Here is a 22585-nt window from a genome sequence, read left to right as displayed (position 1 = left end):
GAGATATACCTAATATAAATGACAAGTTAGTGGGTGCAGCACATCAACATGGCACATGTATACATATGTAACAAACCTGCACATTGTGCACATGTACTCTAGAACTTAAAGTATAATAAAAAATATATATATAATCTCTAAAAATTAAAAAAAAATTATACCAAACCAAGGAGGTGAAAGATCTCTACAAGGAAAAGGACAAAACACTGCTGAAAGAAATTACAAACACGGAAACACATCCCATGCTCATGGATGGTAGAATCAATATTGTAAAAATGACCACACTGCCAAAAGCAATCTACAAATTCAATGCAATTCCCATCAAAATACCACCACCATTCTTCACAAAACTAGAAAAAACTATCCTAAAATTGACATGAAACCAAAAATGTCTATGCTTTGCATAGACAAAGCAAGACTAAGAAAAAAGAACAAATATGAAGGCATCACATTAACCAACTTCAAACTATACTACAGGGCTATAGTTACTGAAACACCATGGTACTGGCATAAAAACAGGCATGTAGACCAATGGAACAGAGTAATAAAGCTGAGTGCTAACAGCCAACTGACTTTCAACAAAGCCAACAAAAACATAAAATGTGGAAAGGACACCCTATTTAACAAATGGTGCTGGAATAATTTACAACCACATGCAGAAGAATGAAATTTGATCCTTGTCTCTCACCCTGTATAAAAATCCACTCAAGATGGATCAAAGACTTAAATCTAAGACTTGAAATCATAAAAATTCTAGAAAAAATAACATCAGAAAAACTCTTCTAGATATTGGCTTAGGCAAGAATTCATTACCAAGAACCCAAAAGCAAATGCGGCAAAAGCAAAGATAAATAGATGTGACTTAATTAAACTAAAAAGCTTCCGCACAGCAAAAGAAACAATCAGCAGATTAAGCAGACAACCCACAGAGTGGGAGAAAATCTTGGCAAACTACGCCTCCAACAAAGGACTGATATCTGGAATCTACAAGGAACTCAAACAAATTGGCAAGAAAAAAACAAATAATTCCGTCAAAATGTGCACTAAGGACATGAACAGACAATTCTCAAAAGAAGATATAAAAATAGCTAACAGACATATGAAAAAAATGCTCAACATCACTGATTATAAGGAAAATGCAAATTAAAACCACAATGCGATACCACTTTACTCCTGCAAGATTGGCCATAATTAAAAAATCAAAAAATAATAGATGTTGGATGTGGTGAAAAGGGAACACTTTTACACTGCTGATGGGAATGTAAACTAGTACAACCACTATGGAATGCAGCATGGCGATTCCTTAAAGTACTGAAAGTAGAATTACCATTTAATCCAGCAATCCCACTACTGGGTATCTACCCAAAAAAAAATAGGTCATTATGTAAAAAAGACACTTCCACATGCATGCTTATGGCAGCACAATTCACAATTGCAAAACTATGAAACCAGCCTGAATGCCCATCAACCAATGAGTAGATAAAGAAAATGTTTAACATATATACAGATACACACTCATACACACACATATATACACATATGCATACATATGTACATACACCATGGAATACTATTCAACCATAAAAAGGAGCAAAATAATGGCATTCCCAGCAACCTGGGTGGAGTTGGAGACCATTACTCTCAGTGAAGTAACTCAGTAATGGAAAATCAAATATCATATGCGCTCACTTGTAAGTAGGAGCCAAGCTATGAGGATTTAAAGCCATAAGAATAATATAATCGACCCTGGATACTCAGAAGGAAGGGTGAGGGGGTGATGAGGGGTAAAAGACTACACATTGGATTCCGTGGACACTGCTCAGGTGATGGGTGCACCAAAATCTCAGAAATAACCACTAAAGAACTTATCCATGTCCAAATACCACCTGTTCCCCCAAAACTATTAAAATAATAAAAATAACTTGCATTTCTCTGATGGCCAGTGATGATGAGCATTTTTTCATGTGTCTGTTGGCTCCATAAATGTCTTCTTTTGAGAAGTATCTGTTCATATCCTTCGCCCACTTTTTGATGGGGTTGTTTGATTTTTTTCTTGTAAATTTGTTTAAGTTCTTTGTAGATTCTGGATATTAGCCCTTTGTCAGATGGGTAGATTGTAAAAATTTTCTCCCATTCCGTAGGTTGCCTGTTCACTCTGATGGTAGTTTCTTTTGCTGTGCAGAGTTCTTTAGTTTAATTAGATCCCATTTGTCAATTTTGGCTTTTGTTGCCATTGCTTTTGGTGTTTTAGTCATGAAGTCTTTGCCCATGCCTATGTCCTGAACAGTATTGCCTAGGTTTTCTTCTAGGGTTTTTATGGTTTTAGGCCTAACATTTAAGTCTTTAATCCATCTCGAATTAATTTTTGTATAAGGTGTAAGGTGTAAGGAAGGGATAAAATCAAAACCACAATGAGACACCAATTAGAATGGCGATCATTAAAAAGTCAGGAAACAACAGGTGCTGGAGAAGATGTGGAGAAATAGGAACACTTTTACACTGTTGGTGGGACTGTAAACTAGTTCAGTCATTGTGGAAGACAGTGTGGCGATTCTTCAGGGATCTAGAACTAGAAATACCATTTGACCCAGCCTCCCATTACTGGGTATATACCCAAAGGACTATAAATCATGCTGCTATAAAGACACATGCACACGTATGTTTATTGTGGCACTGTTCACAATAGCAAAGACTTGGAACCAACCCAAATGTCCAACAATGATAGACTGCATTAAGAAAATGTGGCACATATACACCATGGAATACTATGCAGCCATAAAAAAGGATGAGTTCATGTCCTTTGTAGGGACATGGATGAAGCTGGAAACCATCATTCTCAGCAAACTATCACAAGGACAGAAAACCAAACACCACATGTTCTCACTCATAGGTGGGAATTGAACAATGAGAACACTTGGACACAGGGTGGGGAACATCACACACTGGGGCCTGTCGTGGGGTAGGGGGAGAGGGGAGGGATAGCATTAGGAGATATACCCAATTTAAATGACGAGTTAAGAGGTGCAGCACACCAACATGGCACATGTATACATATGTAACAAACCTGCACGTTGTGCACATGTACCCTAGAACTTACAGTATAATAAAAAATAAAAATAAAAATAAAAAAAGAAATAATAAAAATAAAAAGTAAAAAAAAAAAAAAATATATAATTGGTTTGTGTGTGTGTATATATATGCATACAACACTGGAGCACCCAGATATATATAGCAAATACTATTAAAGAGAAAGATAGGCCCCAATACAGTAATACCTGGAGACCTCAACACCCCACTTTCAGCATTGGATATATCTTCCAGACGGAAAATCAACAAACAAACATTGGACTTAATCTGCACTACAGACCAAACAGAACTAATGAAATTTTATGGAACAGTTCATCCAATGGCTACAGAGCACACATTCTTCTCCTCAGCAAATGGATCATTCTCAAGGGTAGACCATATGTTAGGCCACAAAACAAGCCCTTAAAAATTGAAAAAAAAAACATGAAATTATATCAATAATCTTCTCTGACCACAATGGAATAAAACTGACAATCAATAACAAGAGGAAATTTGGAAACTATACACACACGGAAATTAAACAAAATGCTCCTGAATGACCCATGGGTTAATAAAAAAAAAATAATTTAAAAATTGCTTGAAGCAAATAATAGAAACACAACATACCAAGACCCGTGGCCTATGGTGAAATCAGTACTAAGACGAAAGTGTATAGCAATAAGCACCTACCTAAAAAAGTAGAAAAACTTCAAGTAAACAACTATATTAAAGAACAAGAGAAGCAAGAGAAAGCAAAACCCAAAATCAGTACAGTAAAACAAACAGAGCAGAAATAAATGAAATAGAATTTTTTAAAAAAAGACCAATGAAATGAAAAGTTGGTTTCTTAAAAAAAGATAAAATCAACAAACCTTTAGCAAGACTAAGAAAAAAATATATCCAAATAAATAAAATAAGAGATGAAAAAAGAGACATTACAACTGATACTGCAGAAATTCAAAGGATCATTAAAGGCTGCCATGAGGAACTATATACCAAGAAATTGGAAAATCTAGAAGAAATTGATAAATTCCAGAAAGAAACTGTCTCAAAAAAATAAAATAAAATCAAGCAGGCCTGTGGTATTCTGTTTCCTACTTGGCATCTTGAAAGGAACTCTGACAAAGGGAGTGCTTCCAGGAAAGGCAACCACAACGATAATGAAGGGGTCTCAATATCATGCTGCATAAAAATATCCTTAGTAACATGGCATCCTGAAAAAAATTAAGGCTCATGATGGGAAAGAAATGATGATTGTCTTCAGGTAATATTTGTCCATTTTATGGAAGAGGGGTTAGATTTGTGCCGTGTAGTTTTAGAGAACAAATTAAGGATCAATGTACAAAATTTATTGAGTATCATCTTAGTTCAGGTTCACAATAAAAATCTTCCCAGTTGAGAGAAAAAGAAAACAAGTACCATGCAAAATATCTCTCTCGTGGTCCTCTCTTAGCTCCCATAAGATCCAAACTTCTTCATACCCTCATGCTTCTGTTCATTTTCATCCCATAGTACTCTCCATTTCTTAAACCCATACACCTTTTGCAATAAGCTGAAGCCCCGTTTGTTTTTTGAAGGTTGCCTGATAATTCCTTTCTTATTACTCACTGTGAATGTCACACAATTCTGTAATTGTGTTTTTCATTTCGATATTGAATTATTTAAGAATAAGTAACGTGATTTACCTTCTTAACATATTTGGATATCTATTTCATAATAGGCACTCTATAAACACTTGATTTGGAACTCAGCATACTACAAGGTTGTCCTATACTGTACTATGCTTCTTGGGGGCAAGGTCTTTATATCTCCAGCTCCCAGTCAAAGGCCTAATACATCAAGAAGTGTTTATTGAGTGGATGAATAATGGTGGATTTTAAAAAAATAATTGATTGAGGGGAAATTCAGATAACACACAATTAACCAAAGTGCACTTATACATTCACAGTAGCATTTAGTACATTCAGTGTTGTGCAACTGCCACCTCTGTCTAGTTCCAAAAAGTTTCCATCACTCTAAAGTAAGATCTTTTACACATTGAACAGTTTCTCCCTATTCTCTGCTCCTCCCAGTTCCTGGTATTCAACATCTGCATTTTGTCTCTATGAACTTGTCTGTTATCATTATCTCATATGAATGAAATCATACCATATATGGCCTTTTGTGTCTAGCTTCTTTCACTTAGCATAATGTTTTCTAGGTTCATCCATATTATAGCATGTGCCAGTACTTCATTCTTTTATATGGCTGAATAATGCTTCATTGTGTATATATTGTATGTTTATCTAATGATGGACACTTGGCTGGTGGCCACCTTTTGGCTACTGTGAATAATGCTATTATGAATATTCTGTGGTTAATTTTTTGAGAAACTGCCAAACTGTTTTTTATAGTTTAACGACTGAACCATCTCATATTCCCAACAAGGTATGAGGGTTCCAGTTACTCCACAAACTCACCAACACTTATTGTCCATTTTTCTTATTATAGCCATCCTAGTGAGTGTGAAGTGGTACTCCTGGATGGTAGGTTTTAAAACACTGTGGTGTTTTGAACAATCTTTAACATCTTCAGAGATGACTTTACTATGAAGCTAATAAAGCTTAAGCTTCAGATTCTTTCAGTGAAGATTCTATGTTGAAATTAGAATTTATAATTTTCTATTGTTTTTCTTTAAAAGAGACATAAAAATTATATAAGTTCCTGGCACTACAAAACTTGAATTTTCCCTGCATACAAGCAAATACAAATATCTAGTGTTCATGAGTATAAAAGCAATATACCTTTCTCCAGCTGTGGTACTGTGATCTCTTACTTCCAATGTCACCATAGTCACACTTAAAGCCTTTATGACAAGTACCTTATCACCTGAGTAAAAAGTTTAAGAACCTAGTACCACAGATAGCACGGTAGGAACCATAGTAATCCCAGCCTCTTATCAATTGCAGAACACCCTGTATTTAGGTTACTGCTAGAAAGCCAAGTACAGATTTCAGTTTCCAAAAGGATTCTTACACAGTTTTGCTTTCAATTATCTCTTCTTCTCAAATATCAAATTAAAAAGAACAGATCCATAGGGTGTCTGCAATACTTTAAGGATGTAATATCTTTTACACTGCTTTTGCAGTTTGTTTGTAGCCAATAGGATGATTCTGTCACATTCACTAAGAGAAATCAAGTTGCAAATGCAAATTTATATGACTGTTGATGTCCTCGATTTATTTAAAAATCTGTGATGCACATCCCAGATCTGTACTGACTACAAATAGATCGAATGGTGAGCTCCATTAACCATGCCCATATGATTTATGAGTAAGTTTTACAGCTATGTGCTGTTATGCCCTTCAGAAACTAGGCTATTTGAATTGAATATTCAGTGTAATACAGTATGTGACAGACCATACAAATTATTTGCACAAGACATGGTAAGTAATTTGGACCGTAAAATTTGATGACAATGTTCATCAGGAGAGTAGCCTGCCTCTCTGAATAGCCTTAGAAATTTATGTTATAGTACCATATGGTGTTCTTCTTTTCTACATTTTCCTCTTGAGGACTCAAAGTGTTTTCCCATGGTTTATTATTAATACATTACTCTCCTCTGTAAAATATTAGCTTTACTTTACATATAAGCAAACTAAGTTTGTGTCATTCAGTTTAAATATTAAAAAATTCACCTTCTGGCACATACTGCTAACATAAAACCCTAATAACTATATTCTTATTTAGTTGTGTTCCATGTATTCTAAATGTTCTCCATTTTTTAAGGAGAAGATATTCATTATAAGACTAGTTCTGCCTCTTAAAATCAAAATACTGACTATTTAAAGCTCAATAAACATTGAGTTCTAATTATTTTCACTTCTCTCTTCTGTTAGCTCAGTCATAATTTGTTTCTAACCTTCTATCACCTATCTGCATATATGACTTTTCAGTAAGATAGACTGGGCTTTAGTTCATTCATCTGAAAGGAACCTAATAAAGCCACTGAGTTTTGCGAGAATCGTTAGTGATATAGACACAGCTAGCATTCCAGAAAACTCAGGACTTTTTACCCTTCTCTCAAGAGAAGAGAAAGGATGTTTAAGCTTTGTGGGGGAGGAAGTGTGGCTCTTGCCAACATTTTACAATATAAAATTGCAAGACTCCTCTTATGAAACAATGTTTCTCAAACGTCGATGTGCATATAAATTAACTGAGGAGCTTGTGAAAACGCAGATTCTGATTCAACAGGCCTAGGAAGGGGCCCAGACAAGTTCTCAGGGGATGCCAATGTGACAGGTCTGTGGACCACTCTGAGTGACAAGGTTATAGAACTCCAGGTTCTGCATAAGTAAGTATGCTCAGCATAACTAAGCAAACAGCCTGCCCTCAGGTTAGTGAGGCCTTTTTTATGAATTAAAAATTTAATTTGGGGATAGATTTGCATGCAGTTGTAAGAAATAATACAGAAATATCCCATATACCCTTTACCCAGTTTCCCCAATTGTAACATCTTGCAAAACTATAGTACAATAATCTCGCAACCAGGATATTGAAAATGATAATTCACAACCAGGATGTTGACAATGATAATCCACTGATCTTATTCATATTTCTCCAGTTTTACTTGTACTCATCCATGCGTGTGTGTTTGCGTATGGCATATTTAGTTTTGTGCAATTTTATTACATGTGCAAGCTCATGTATCCCCCCACCACAGTCAAAATACAAAATTCCATGCTGCAAAGATCCCTCATGTTGCACTGTTATAACCACACCGAAACCTGATCCTTGACAATCGCTATTCTCCATCTCTACAATTTTGTTATTTCAAAAATGTCATATAAATTGAGTCATACAGTACATAGTCTTTAGAGATTGGCTTTTAATCAATATAATTCTCCAGAGATCTTTCTAAATTGTGTGTGCATCAAGAGTTTATTCCTTTTTTTTTTTTTTTTTTTTGGCTAAGTATTCCATGACATGAACTTACCACAGTTTAACCATTCACTTATTGAAAGACATCCAGGTTACTTCCAGTTTGGGGCTATTACAAATAAATCTATGAATATGTGTGCACAAGTTTTTGTGCAAACACAAAGTTTTTATTTCTCCAGGATAAATGCCCAGGAGTACAATTATAGGGGTCATATGATAATTGCATGTTTAGCTTTATAAGAATCTGTCAAACTGTTTTCCAGAGTGACTGCATCATTTTACATTCCAAGCAGCAGTGTATGAGTGATCCAGTTTCTTCCCAGGCTTGCCAGCATTTGGTGTTGTCACTATTTTTATTTTAGCCATTCTGATAGATGTGTAGTTATAGCTCATTGTGGTTATAATTTGCATTTCCCAATAGCTAATGATGTGAGACACCTTTTCATTTACTTATTTGCCATCTGCATATCATCTTCCGTGAAATGTCTGTTCATGTGTTTTACCCACTTCATAATTAGATTGTTTTGGTATTTTGCTGTTGAATTTTGAGAATTCTTTATATCCTAGATACTAGACCTTTGTCAGATAGGTAGTCTGTGAATATTTTCTCCCACTCTGCAACTTGTAGCTTGCCTTTTCATGCTTTTAACATGACAATATCTTTCACAAAGCAAAAGTTTCCCATTTTGATCAAGTGCAATCTGATTGATTTTTGCTTTCATGGACTGTATTTTTAGTGTCCAACTTAAGAACTCTTTGCCAGCCATAGATCCAGAACTTCTCCCTATTGTTTTCTAAAACATATAGTTTTATGTTCTCCACTTAAGTCCATGATCCATTTCGAGTTAATTTTTTGTATAAGGTGTAGGTTTAGGTTGAAGTTCACTTTTCTTGCCTATGGCCGTCCAGTTGCTCCAGCACCATTTGTTGAAAAGGCTATCTTTTCTCCTTTGAATTGCTCTTGCACCTTTGTCAAAAATCACTTGGTAGCTTTTTAATGGTACATGAATATCCTGCAGGTCTGTCCCTAGCAGTAGATAACCAATCAAGACTTATGGCAGTGACCTAATCAGTATAAATGTCTTCATGAAAATATAATTCCTTAAAAAAGAAAAGTTATTACCATCTGTTTGCATCTTAAGGAATGTTTCAATGTACAGTCAGACTACCAGTACAGTTCTCTTGCTGAGTTTCAGCAGTTATCAGCAATTTGTTTAATTTCACCTTAGTCTTTTTTGTTAACCTACTTCTAATAGACATTTCCATTATCCTTCATTTAGTGGTTTGAAGGTCAAAAATCATTTGAATTTCACCCACATACCCAGCCACCTGCTTGGATATGCTTAGTTTGGCTCTTTAGTGCATTCAGACCAACTCAGTGTATCTTCCTGGGTTTTTGTTTAGAAGAAGAAGAAAAAGAACCAGACATTAATTTGGCACTCAGAGTATCTCTTAACTATATGCACTGCATTCTCCTTTATTTCAACATCAAACTGAATATTCATTCTCCATTCTTTCCTTATTAGGTGCTGTTAATTCTTTACCTGAAATAAAAATGATGTCTCTATCTATACTTTCAGAGAAAAAAGCTGTGTAAATATTTTCCAGTCAAGGAAGTATAATCCTGATAATCATTTACTACCCAGTCACTCTTAAAGAAGAATCTGCCCAAGAATTTTCCCAGGCAGGCACTGAACCTCCTAATTTCTAGATGGTCAAAAACTGGGAGCCTGGTGCTCCAGGGCTCTAACAGCTGACCTCAACCACACACGGGTCACCAGAGTTTAGAACTCTGTCTTACAGTCCTGAATCCCAATGTGCAGAAGCAGGACCTTACTCCACATTTCTGTTTATTGGCACCCTGACTTCTTCCCCCTTCCCTACTCTGATTTCCTTCTGTCTGTGCTCTTTCTGGTTTCTCTAAGCCTCACATGCGATTTTGCATTATTGACTCGGATGTTCTTGGTTTCCCTCTTTCTACAAATGTCCTCCGTTTGCATTTACATGATTGAATTGTTTTGAATGGAACCCCTCCCTTCCAGGAGCTCTCCACACATCTCTCCTGGCATCGCTATGAAAGAAGCCAATCTCTGCATCATGTACATCTACTTTCATCTCCAGACCCCAGCCACACATCCTGCTATCGAGGCAATGACAAATCAACCTCAGAAACACTGATATTTGTTTTGGGGAGTTGAAGTACCTCTACAATCCCCCTGTCAAACTGGCCTCTTGCTATCCCCTGTTTCATTCCCAATTTACTCATAGCTGGAGAAGTTGCTGACCTAATTGGTCAGAAGCCAAGATATTCATCCACCCCTCTTTAGTAGTGGTTGGGATTGCTTCACCTCAAAGGCAGGAAATCAGGACTTATTTTTCTCTAGGTGTTTCCTTCTGTCATGCAGCAAGTCCATCTGGGCATGAATTACTTCTTAGAGGAAGTCCTCACTCAAGATAAGTAGGTGGGTAAGTAGGCCCACAGCCTGACCTGTGGAAATAGCATATGTCTCTTCAGCATGTGGTTCCAAAATTTAGATTCAGGGAAAGGTCAGCAGATCTACTTTAGCCTCAAGGCCTATACTAAATATCTCAATAAAACTTTTACAGAGCTCTGCATGCTACACCAAGAAAAATTTCAACTCCTTCATTTGCTTTCTCTTTTTAAACATTTTTACCTTTTACATGATATTCCTAGTGTAAAAGGAAGAAGCCACCACTGAATAGCTGACACAAAAATGGAATTTGCTGCTTTCTTAGCAAGGAAGAGTTGTGCTTGGAAGGTGAAGTCTTCCTGAGAAAAGCAAAGAGATAATCTTATCTAGGGTTTGGCAATATGGAGTTCAAAGAAAATTTATTTTCCCTGGGAAATTTTGAGACATTGCTCCATTAGCTTCTAGTGTTCAGTGTTGTCAATGAGAAATCTGAAGCCAATCTAATGTTTTTATAAGGTTGTTGTTTTTTTCCATCTCTTGAAGCTTTTAGAATTTTTCTTTTTAATTTTAGTGTTCTGAGATTTCTGACAGTGTGCCAGGTTTGAGTTTTCTCTTATTCATTTCACTCACCGCTGGTGACCTCTTTGAATCTGAAGACTTGTACATTTCTTCAGCTCTGCAGAATGTTTCCCTACAGTTTCTTTGACTGATTTATCTTCTCTTTTTCCTCTGTTCTCTCCTTTGGGAATTTATACAGGTGTTGTAACTTCTAGATCTATTCTCCATATGCTTTTCTTACCTGATGTAACTTCAGTCCTGTCATACTTTCCTTGTGTACTTTTACACCTGTTGTCCTGTGCTACACTCTGGGAGAATTCTTCAACTCATTCTCTCCTCTGTTGTGTTCATTCGGCAGTTTAGCTAATCTCAAATCTTTTTTTGTTGTTTATTTTTGTTTTTTGGATAATCAAATTTTTTCTCTTCACATCTCTTATCTATTCCCTTTCGCAATAATCTATCCCAATCAACATATAATAGATATACTTTCTTACCTTTATGAAGATATCAAGCTTTTAAAAAATATCATCAGCTTTGTTATTCTGTTTCTTTAGATACTGGGGTTTTTTTAATTTGTTTTCTTCAGTGCTTCTCATAGTAGTGATTTTGTGCAATCGCTTGGTAACTTGGTGTTTGTGTGATCATCTTTGTACTTGATATTGCCCCTGTAACTTGTGTATATCTGTAGTGGACACAGAGCAAAGAGTAGGAGCCGTTTACCTTGGGGGTAGAAGCATTTTATCAGTGTTTTTAAGAAGTATTAGCACATGGTGATAATAAAAATCAAACCAACTTTTAGTTGCTTTAGGAGTTCTTTTAAAGTTCCTACAGACAATGTCCCCCATTTATTGCCTACACCTGGGGAAGATGAGTCCCACAACTTCCTCTCACTCCACCTCCCCTCCTCACCCCACAACTTGGTATGCCATTGCTGTAGATGATGTTCACTTGACCGTATTCTTTCTACACTATGAGGGAAAACCACTGTCAAGAGTAGTATAAGACCAACTCACTGTCTGGGCATAGAGTCCCCCATTCCTTTTGATTGTTGCCATCCTGCTAAGATACAGCTCTGCTTCTCTACTCCAAATTCCCTCTCACCGCCTAGAGGAAAATGCTTCTGCACTTATCAACTGAATGCAGGTTTGGTCAAAAAGAGAACAACCTACTTCATTACTCTGAATGCAATTGGTGTGGAATCACCCCAATGGTTGACCATGGCCCCTTCTGGCCCCTTGTATTCATTTCCTCCAAGGGTAAAACTCTCTCAGAACCCTCTCACTTTGCAATGAACGTCTCCTGTGACTGTTTGAATGATGGTTTTTTTCATTAACATCAACACTGTTCTGAGCACTTTACAACTGTGAGCATTAAATGAGCTAACATATGAACCCATATGCTTTCTAACTTTCAGAAATGTCTCAAATTTTCTGGCTTACTGGTGGCAATGTCTTGCTTTCCAGCATTATAGAGTTTTCACAACATTTTTTTCTGTCATCTCGGGATGTATGGCATTTGGCCTAATATCTTGATCTAATTTTTCACCTGCTTCTTAAAATAGATTTACCCCTTTTTTCTTGATATGTATGTATTCCAGGTTAGTCCACTTGAGCTTCCATAATGAAATACCACTGACTGAAATATCACAGGCTTAACAAACAGAAATGTATTTTCTCACAGTTCTGGAGGCTAGGAGTCCAAGATCAAGGTGCTGTCAGACTCGGTTCTGGTGAAGCCGCCTCTCTTCCTCGTAGATGGATAGTAGATGGCTGCCTTCTTGCTGTATTTCCATATGGACTTTCCGCTGTGAATGAGATGAAAGAAAGTGCTCTTTAGTGCCTCTTCTTTTTCTTATAAGGACACCAATCCTGACCAGACGCGGTGGCTCATGCCTGTAATCCCAACAATTTTGGAGGCCAAGGTGGGCGGATCACCTGAGGTTAGGTGTTCAAGACCAGCCTGGCCAACATGGCAAATCTCCATCTCTACTAAAAATACAAAAATTAGCCAGGCATGGTGGTGGGCAACTGTAATCCCAGCTACTTGGGAAGCTGAGACAGGAGAATTGCTCGAATCCAGGAGGCAAAGGTTGCAGTGAGCCAAGATTGTGCCACTGCACTCCAGCCTGGGTGACAGAGCAAGACTCCTTTTCAAAAAAAAAGAAAAAGAAAGAAAGAAAGAAAAAGGACACCAATCCTATCAATCCTATCAGATTAGGGCCTTATCCTTATGACTTCATATAACCTTAATTCCTCCCCATAGGTCGTGTCTCCAAATTCAGTCACATTAGGGGTTAGGACTACAACATATGAATTTTGGGGGAACAAAATTTAGCCCATAACACATTCTAATGAAACACGTTTTAAATAAAGAAAACATCAATAAACAAACTAATAAGGAAGAGTATAAACTAACAAATAAATAAACTAATAAATGTAAGAGTGTGTGTAAAATGAAAGAGAGGAATGTTAACTAAAAAATCTTCAAAGTGAATACAGAATATGATGAGCTTTCCTGGTGCAAAATAAGTGCACAATAAATATTAGTTGAATAAATGAATGAGATGTTCAAAATGCACCTCATAGCTTCCCCAAGACACCAATTTTCAGGAACATTGTATCAAACATTCTTTGACTCTTTCAGGCTGCTACTCCACAGAGAAAAAATGGTAAAAACACGGTCACCCTACTTGTTAATTTCCTACTCCCAAAAAAATACCTGAAGCCATTGAGGAATTTTAAATGTTTACTGAAATTAAATATATTAGTATTATGACTATGTTTATGCTGATATGTTTATTCATTCTTTTTCCAATTGCATTTAGATTTTGGAAGGGTTGCCATTGGTTATGTGTGTTGATTTTTGTGTATATAGGCAGGTGTGTGTACATATGGGTGTATAATATAAATTCACAATCTATGAAATTTTTTTTGTTGTTACTTTAGCCTTAAAATGGTTGACTAACTTTAAACAGGGTTAGGTACCATTACATTTTTGGGACAATAGAATATGATTCACTAGTAACAAAAATAAACAACAGAGACATACCTCCAGCACTTCCAGATTAACTAAAGAAATGCTCTAGAGAGTAGACGGCTAACATGGGGTGTGGAAACAAGTGTTGGAACCATACATGCATTGCAGCATATTCTACACAGATCATGAATAAGTTAGGTTAGGAAATTGTGCATCATAACATCCATATGTACACTACCATATGTACAAACTGATGTGTGCAAACAATACCATAATGCACAAGTGAAATGTGATAAACAACTCAAAATCTTCACAGCATTTAGAGGTGAATGTGAAAAGGGAGTGAAGTGAGACTTGGTTGAGTTATATCTATACTTTCCCAAATTTGCCTAAAACGTATAGGCTTTATGGTAGACTGCCACATACTTTGGCAAAAAATCATAATTTTGTGCTATTTTCACTCAGAAGTGTATTCCCACCAAAAATACTCATGGATTTAAAGTGAGATTTTTTTCAGATGTAACTTTTGAGGGCAGCTGTATGAATTTATCATTAATTATTGCCTAAACATGGCAAAAGAAAAAGGACCTGCTCCTTTCTCCCCTAAAAACTTCCCAAATTAGAATACAATACTCTTCGCCTAATTCCTGCCTGTTATTCAACAAGATAGAAATAGTGGGTTTTAAAAAAATTGAACCAACTGGGATTTTTGAGAAATGAGTTAAGTCACTGAAAAATGAATTAATTCTTAATTAAGAATTAAAAGGAACTAGCAAAGTTTGCAAAAGAAAATAATGAATAGAAATTCAAAATACTATTTAGAGAACAAACACAAGAGTCTACATACCTGTTTCACAAAATACTTGTTAAGACTAATGGGGAGAAAATGACAAAATTTGATGGCATTACATATCTCCCTAACCAATGTTCTTAAAGATGACCAGTGAACTCTTACTTGCCCCCATCCTACTCACTTTATGTGCAGCATAAGATGCCACTGACTTCCTTTTTCAAACTCTTACCTTCCCTGATTTTTTGTGGCATTTTTCTCTTTTAGATCTCTCTCTCTAATTGCTACTTCTCAGTTCCTTTTCTTATGCTATGCCGTAAATGTCAGTAAATTCCAAGGTTGTGACTTCCCAATTTTTCTTGTTCTATGCAGGCTTTTACTGGTAATCTCATCCACTATATCATTCCCACCACATCCTCTAGACAGGTGATTTCAACCTAGTTCAATATCTACCACGCAGTCCTCCCTTCCGATTTCCAGACCTAAATTCTCAACTGCTTGCTGTACCAAATGTATTGAAAGAGACCTTGATTCTTAACTTACGACTCAAGTTTCACATTTACTAAACTGAATGTATTGCTATTTCTCTTACAACTTATGCTTCCATATGAGTTGTCCATATGTTATCATAATTATCTGCTTTGCTAACTCTGTTAGTTTCCTAAGACTGCCATAACAAATTACCACAAACTGGGTGGCTTAAAACAACAGATATTTATTTTCTCGCAGTTCTGGAGGCTAGAAGCCTGAATTCAAGTTTGGTCCTTTTGAAAGAGCTGAGGGAGAATTTTTTCCATGCTCGCTCTCCTAGCTTTTGGTGATCACCAACAATCCTTTGTGTTTTCTGACTTAGCAATGTAGTGCTCCAATTTCTGCCACTGTTGTCACATGGCATTCTCCTTGCGTCTCTTCTCTGTCTTCAAGTAGGCTTTTTAAAAAAAAATTCATACTGTTCTGATTTATTCATCATCAGTGTACCTGAGAGACTCGGCAAACATAAATTAACTATATGTAAATTACTATATTCATGAGCAGATGCAAAAATAGGAAAGGCAGCGTTACTGGCTTGTAGTTGATAGGCCACTCCAGCACTTAGGCTTCTTATAGAGACCCCAGTCACTGGATTGAGGGCCCACCCTACTCTGGTATGGCTTCATCTTAACTTAAATAGTTAAATCTATAAAGACTCGATTTTAAAATAAGTTCACATTCTGAGGTTCCAGGTGGACATAAATGTTGGCAGAATATTATTCAATGTAGTACAATGACCAAACATGGAATTCCATACTCTGACATTAACCCACATATTTTAAATTGATTATCTCCCTTCTTCAAGTCACACTTCCTCCTTACTGCAACTAATTATCTTCTTTCTTTTTTCAATTATTTTTCCAAAGCATAGCTAATCATGTCCCTCTTCTGCTTAGAATTCTGCCCTGGTTCCCCATCAACCTCAACTGACCATTCAAGCCAAATTTTAGTTCACTTGGGATCTTACGTTAAAATGTTTGAGCCTTTATTGTATTCTATTAGGCAGCAATGAACACCCCTTTTCTAAAGCTGTTTCCTTTGCCTTGAATACCTTCCCCTTATGTTATCAAAGTGCTGTCCATCCTTCACGATTCAACTAGGAAACCATCTCTGCTGTGAACTCACCGCAGATCACCACCCACTCATGTTACCATGCTCATCAAAATTAGTCATCTCTCCATGTTATACTAAAGCAGCCATCTTAAACTAGAGAATATGTTATCCCTGCGTGCACGTCAAAACTTTCTTAGAGTCCTAACAAATAGAGATAGTTTTAAAAGAGCCAATTTCAAGATCCACATCTTATAAATGTTCTCTTTCTTAAAACTAATAATATTGAGTGCAGCTGCAGACCAGGTGTTTTTCTTTCCTATCTTCCCTTTCACAGTGGACTTCCCCGCAACCCCACCACTTTACCCCAAAAAACAAAAAACTTAACTCGCCTCACCCATTCCAATCTTACTAGCATTGCCCTAGAGGGTAAAAACTTCTGTAACCCTAATTGTTAATTATACAATTTTTTTGGCCTGTGCCTCTGACTGAATTTAAAGAAATAAGGAAACTACTATAGTTCTTTTCTTTTTCATCAGCTTTTTAAAAAATGAGTTTCCCTTGTACCTTTATCAAAAAAAGTCACAAATTTTATTCTAACAATAACCAATCCTTTATTCTTTCATAGAGATATATAAATAAAATTTTAGGCCATCTTTTGTGACTCACATCTGCAATCCCAGTACTTTGGGAGGCTGAGGCAGGAGCTCCTACTTAAAGACCAGCCTGGGCAACAAAGCAAGACCCCATCTCTAGAAAAAATAAATATATTAGCAAGGCATGATGGCACACACCTTTTGCCAGCTACACAGGAGGCTGAGGTGGGAAGATTGCTTGAGCTCAGGAGTTTATGGCCTCAGTAAGCTATGATGGTGACAGAGTGAGTCCCCATCTCTAGAACAGAACAGAACAGAATAGAATAGAATAGGAAGACAACTATCCAATATGAGTTTCCTCCTATGTTTATCAAAATTTGTAGAATTGGCCGGGGACAGTGGCTCACAACAGTAATCCCAGTACTTTGGGAGGCCAAGGCAGGAAGATTGCTTGAGCCCAGGAGTTTGAGACCAGCTTGAGCAACCTGGTGAAACCTCATGTCTACAGACTCACACACAAAAGAAATGCCGGCACTCTGGGAGGCCGAGGAAGGTGGATCATGTGAGGTCAGGAGTTCTAGACCAGCCTAGCCAACATAATGAAACCCTGTGTCTAATTTAAAAAATACAAAAATTAGCCAGGTGTGGTGGTGGGCACTTGTAACCCCAGCTACTTGGGAGGCTGAGGCAGCAGAATTGCTTGAACCTGGAAGGCAGAGGTTGCAGTGAGCCGAGATTGCACCACTGCTTTCCAGCCTGGGTGACAGAGTAAGACCCTGTCTCAACAACAACAACAACAACAACAAAAAAAGAAAGAAAGAAAGAAAGAAAGAAAGAAAGAAAGAAAGAAAGAAAGAAAGAAAGAAAGAAAGAAAGAAATATTAGCCAGGTGTGGTGTTGCACACCTGTAGTCCCAGCAACCCAAGAGGCTGAGGTGGGAGGATGGCTTGAGCCCAGGGAAGTCAAGGCTGCAGTGAGCTATGATTGTACCACTGCACTCCAGCCTGGGCAGCAGAGCAAGACCCTATCTCACACACACACACAAAAGTTAAATTGTAAGATATTTTTACTGTTTACCAAAACTTTCATCATGGAATTAGGAATAATTCTTTAAAAATCATAAAATTGGTAATATAAACAAGAAATAGCAAACAGAGCTCAGATGAAGCATAGTTACATAAGGCAAAACCATTGGTTCTTTCTTTTATCCCTTTTGGGTTTTATCTCATGATGTATGTTTCTTCCTCTCTATTTGCCTTTCCTGTTCCATAACAAAATTACCTAAAGAAAAATACATTCATGGCTTCCATATGTATATAGGCAGAGGAGAATGGCAAGGATCCTAGAAAAGAAGCTGGAGAAAGACAAGAAGATGAAATAAAATGACATCATAATGCTCCAGCTAACATAAAGACAAAAACGCACAGTAGTTAAAATATAGATATGTATTTGATATGGTTGCATTCTTTTTCATGTGAATTTCAGCATTTTAACCATGAGGTGGGTTTGCACACTACAAAGTAATATATCTAAATGGCAATTATATGGTCAATTAGGGCTTATAGATAATTCAGGGAAAGAAAAAATATTCTCCTCAGATCTCAGGACACTGGAGAGTTTGACAGTTTGAATACCTGACTTTATAGTTAATGATTCACCAACATTCAATATAGCTTTTTATATATATTTTAAAGCACTCAGGCACATCAACTAAGGTCAAACAAATTGTTAAAAGTAGTGGGTGTATTTACTCAATAAGCATTTATTAAAACCTACGTTGTGCTGATCTTATGGAGTATGAAGAAAAGACACAGTTCCTTGCTTTGAGAATCTTACAGTCTATGATGGTGTTATACACATAAATCACTTCAAATATTCCATAATCACCGATGAACCCCAAGTTCTTATTGTCAGAACTGTATTTCTGAATGTCTCCTGAATATCACAGACAAGGTTTTATCACACAAGGTCCTACAAACACCTCAAACTGAAGATACACACACAAAAAAATTTTTTCATGCCGCTACTTCATACAAACATCTGCTTCCTGAATTCCTATTTATATTGATGTCATCTTCATGAGTCTAGTCTCTTGTAATAGAAACTTAGTCATTCTTGATTTCTTCTTTGAATTATCCAAAAGCTCCAGTACAGCTCATTAGCCTATCCTCTCACTATTGCTAATTTTCCAAAGTTCAAAGCTGTCTGCTCAGGCCTTTCGTCTGCTTAATACCCTGCATTGGCTCTCTTTGCCCACTGCTTAATGTCTAAACTCCTCAATAGATCACATGGGACCATCATAACCTGACTTCACTCACCTTTCCTTTCCAGACCCAACCACCATCACTCCTGCCACCCTCTGCCACCTGGCCCCCTACACACACACACATATACTCTGTTCCAATCACACCAAAATCTGCTGAACATGACATGTTCTTTCATGCCTTTGAACATATCACTCTCCATGCCTAGAAGACAGTCTATCATTTATCTGTCAAAGATATGCTGGTTCCTTAAGACAGTGTACTTCCTCTACAAAGCCCCTCCTTGACACCCCAGACTAAATTCAGTGTGGAGCAAAGTACTTTGCACATGTTTTTATTATCTACCATTAGCTATGGATTGACATCCTTGTTTCCCCCATTAAACTACGAACAACTATCGGGCCTGACACTGTCTAACTTATATTTCTATTTGCAGTACATAAAGTAGAAACTCAATAACTGCTTGATGGATGAATAAACTTCTAAGCACACCTTTAAGAAGGAATCAGTGAAATTATATCTACGACAAGTCTTAATCAGGAAAAAAGTTATTCTGGCTTTATGGACCTAGTGTCCACCTATTTCTGAACTGTTTAAGATGAATCTGAACTATGTTCACTGCCCCTTGGTCTCTACCATCCTTAAGTAGGCTTTTATATGTCCTAATGTGACATACTTGGAGATCTTGATTCTGAGACAGGACCGTTTACCTTTGAAAGAAGTATAAATTGTACCATGATAATAAGAAGGTAAGAGAGAAAAACATGGATAGTCTGGGAACCTGTAAACATTTATAGATGTAATATATCTGTGGGCCATGTAGGGAAGGGGTTCATGGAGAGGGGCTCATACTCAATACTGAGATTTTCTTAAGTGGAATCTACAAGTTACCCAGATGCGCTGTGAACCCCATGGGCTGCCACTTGGAGGTGAGATGGGAAGGGCAGATATGAGGAGAAGAGTATGGATGGAGCCTACATGGGCTCATGTAGACCCAATGTCAGACATTGGAAGGAAGATAGACACTGAGAGCTCTGAGGGAAATCTGTGAAGAAGCTCAGGTCTTGATGAAGTATCCTAATGTCTACTCTACGCTCCATGCTAGGCTGTTTGTGTATTTTCTCAGAAAGGAAGTTCATTGGCTGGGGACGGAGGCTCAAGCCTGTAATCCTAGCACTTTGGGAGGCCAGGGCAGGCAAACCACCTGAGGTCAGGAGTTCGAGACCAGCCTGGCCAACATGGTGAGACCCAGTCTCTACTAAAACTACAAAAATTAGCTAGGCATGGTGGCACGCACCTGTAGTCCTAGCTACTTGGGAGGCTGCGGCATGAGAATTGCTTGAACCTGGGAGGCAGAGATTGCAGTGAGCCAAGATCACACCACTGCACTCCATCCTGGGCGACAATGTGAGACTCAGTCCAAACAAACAAACGAAAAATCAAAAGGAAGTTCATTGAAGCACAGCAGCTGCATTATTTTTCTATTGCCACATAACAAATTACCACATACTTAAGTGATTTAAAACAACACCCAAAAATAAAAGTTGAAGATATAACAAATAAATAAAATAAAATTAAAAACCACCCAGCTATTAGCAAATGGGTCCAAATCAGAAGTCTGAGTGGGCTCAACCGGGTTCTTGGCTTCAGGTCTCACAAGGCTGAAATCAAGGTGTTGGCCAGGCCAGACTAGGCTCTCACTAGGAGGTTGTGGTGAAGAATCTACTTCCAAGTTCATTCAGGTTATTGGCAAAATCAGTTCCTGCAGTTGTACCTCTGAAGTCCCTGTTTTCTTGTGAACAGCTAGCCAGGAATCACTCTCAGCCTCCTAGAGGCCTCATGGAATTCTAACCAGGTGACCCTCTTCTTCACGATCAGCCATGGAGGATTTCTCTCAAGTAAAATCTCCCTTGTACTTCAAATCTCTGCCTTCTTGCTGTGTCAGCAGCTGGAGAAACTCTACTTTTAAAGGCCTGGTATGATTAGATCAGGCCCACCTATATAATCTCCTTATCAACTGTGCCACATAACATGGACTACTGACGGGAATAAAACCACCATATTTATTGTCCCTGGGATTATGCAGGCACATATACCAAGGGACAGGGAATCTTGGGGCCATCTTAGGCTTCTGCCTGCCCCACCATCTGTAGCTTTACTTGTCCTAGTGATACAATGTAATAACAGAATCACTGTCATCAAGATCCAATATGGTCAAGAGTTACCACTTGCTATTTGAGGATTCTAATTTTTTTAATAACAAATCTGTATTCCACCAGCACTATTTCCATTAAACCTAATGTTTGAATTGTGCTATTCAATCACAAAAAAGGGGAAGTTAATAATCTTGAATATATAAGGAAGGTGAAAAGATTTAATCTTTCCCTTATATCTATTTCTTCATGGGCCCATCTCTATTGCCATTTTTTTTCTCATTTAGCCCACAAAACAAACCGCCTGCAGCTCCTGTTATAAATGAGTATGCTGATGCCCAGCTACACAACCTGGTGAAAAGAATGCGTCAAAGAACAGCCCTCTACAAGAAAAAGTTGGTAGAGGGAGATCTCTCCTCACCCGAAGCCAGCCCACAAACTGGTAAGCATTGCTCCCTCCAAGTACTGGGAAGAAAGAAGTGCTGAGGGGACCTGTGTTTTGCAGATGTTTTAGTTTGGATCTCCCAAAAGCAGACCCTGAGAAAATGATTTACGTACAGTTTATTTTGAGAGTGATCCAGGAAGGTACTAGTGGTGAGACGGAGAACAAAGTTAAGACAGTACACATGGGTTAATAAGAGGATCACTGGCGGGGCGCAGTGGCTCACACCTGGCAGGGTGCAGTGGCTCACACCTGGCAGGGTGCAGTGGCTCACATCTATAATCCCAGCACTTTGGGAGACCAAGACAGGAGGATTGCTTGAGCCTAGGAGTTTGAAACTAGCCTGGGCAGCATAGTGAGGCCCTATCTCTTTTTTTTAATTAAAAAAAAGAAAAAAATAAGAGGATTACTGCTCTGCCATTGGGGCTTTGTCCAGCTGAAAAACTGTGTGGCTCATACTTGAAAATTACTTGAATGGAAGAGGAGGAAACTGGTTGGTGCTGGAGCTTGATACTGTTACCTCCCCAGCACTTTCAGTAAACCTGCTAGAGGAAATCCTCCGACAGATGCAGGGAAGCCTCCTACAGGTGACCTCCAGGCTCAGGATATATGTGTAGGACACAAACAGTATCTTCTATAACAAATTTTATTGTAAATATTTAAAATACCCATATTATGCACAGTACATATTATAAAAACACAGGAATATTACCTGGGTATCCAAGAGAGCAAAGGACATCAACAAACCAATCAAGTAAAGGGAGGAACTATTATCAACCACGCTAATAACTACAAAAATGTGTGTAT

General features: G+C 37.6%; 1 protein-coding gene across 1 annotated transcript in view; it reads left to right on the top strand.

The window, feature by feature from the left end:
• The window catches only part of CNGB3 (cyclic nucleotide gated channel subunit beta 3), a 169472-nt gene that overhangs the window by 52119 nt on the left and 94768 nt on the right, over nucleotides 1-22585 (top strand). The window contains exon 4 of the mRNA XM_519846.8: nucleotides 21624-21778. Within this exon, the coding sequence (XP_519846.5) occupies nucleotides 21624-21778 (155 nt within the window). The remainder of the gene's footprint in view (nucleotides 1-21623; nucleotides 21779-22585) is intronic.

The sequence above is a fragment of the Pan troglodytes genome, chromosome 7 (assembly GCF_028858775.2).
Source record: "Pan troglodytes isolate AG18354 chromosome 7, NHGRI_mPanTro3-v2.0_pri, whole genome shotgun sequence".
Taxonomy (NCBI): domain Eukaryota; kingdom Metazoa; phylum Chordata; class Mammalia; order Primates; family Hominidae; genus Pan; species Pan troglodytes.
The sequence above is the reverse complement of the archived record's forward strand: the minus strand, read 5'-3'. Positions and strand labels throughout refer to the sequence as shown.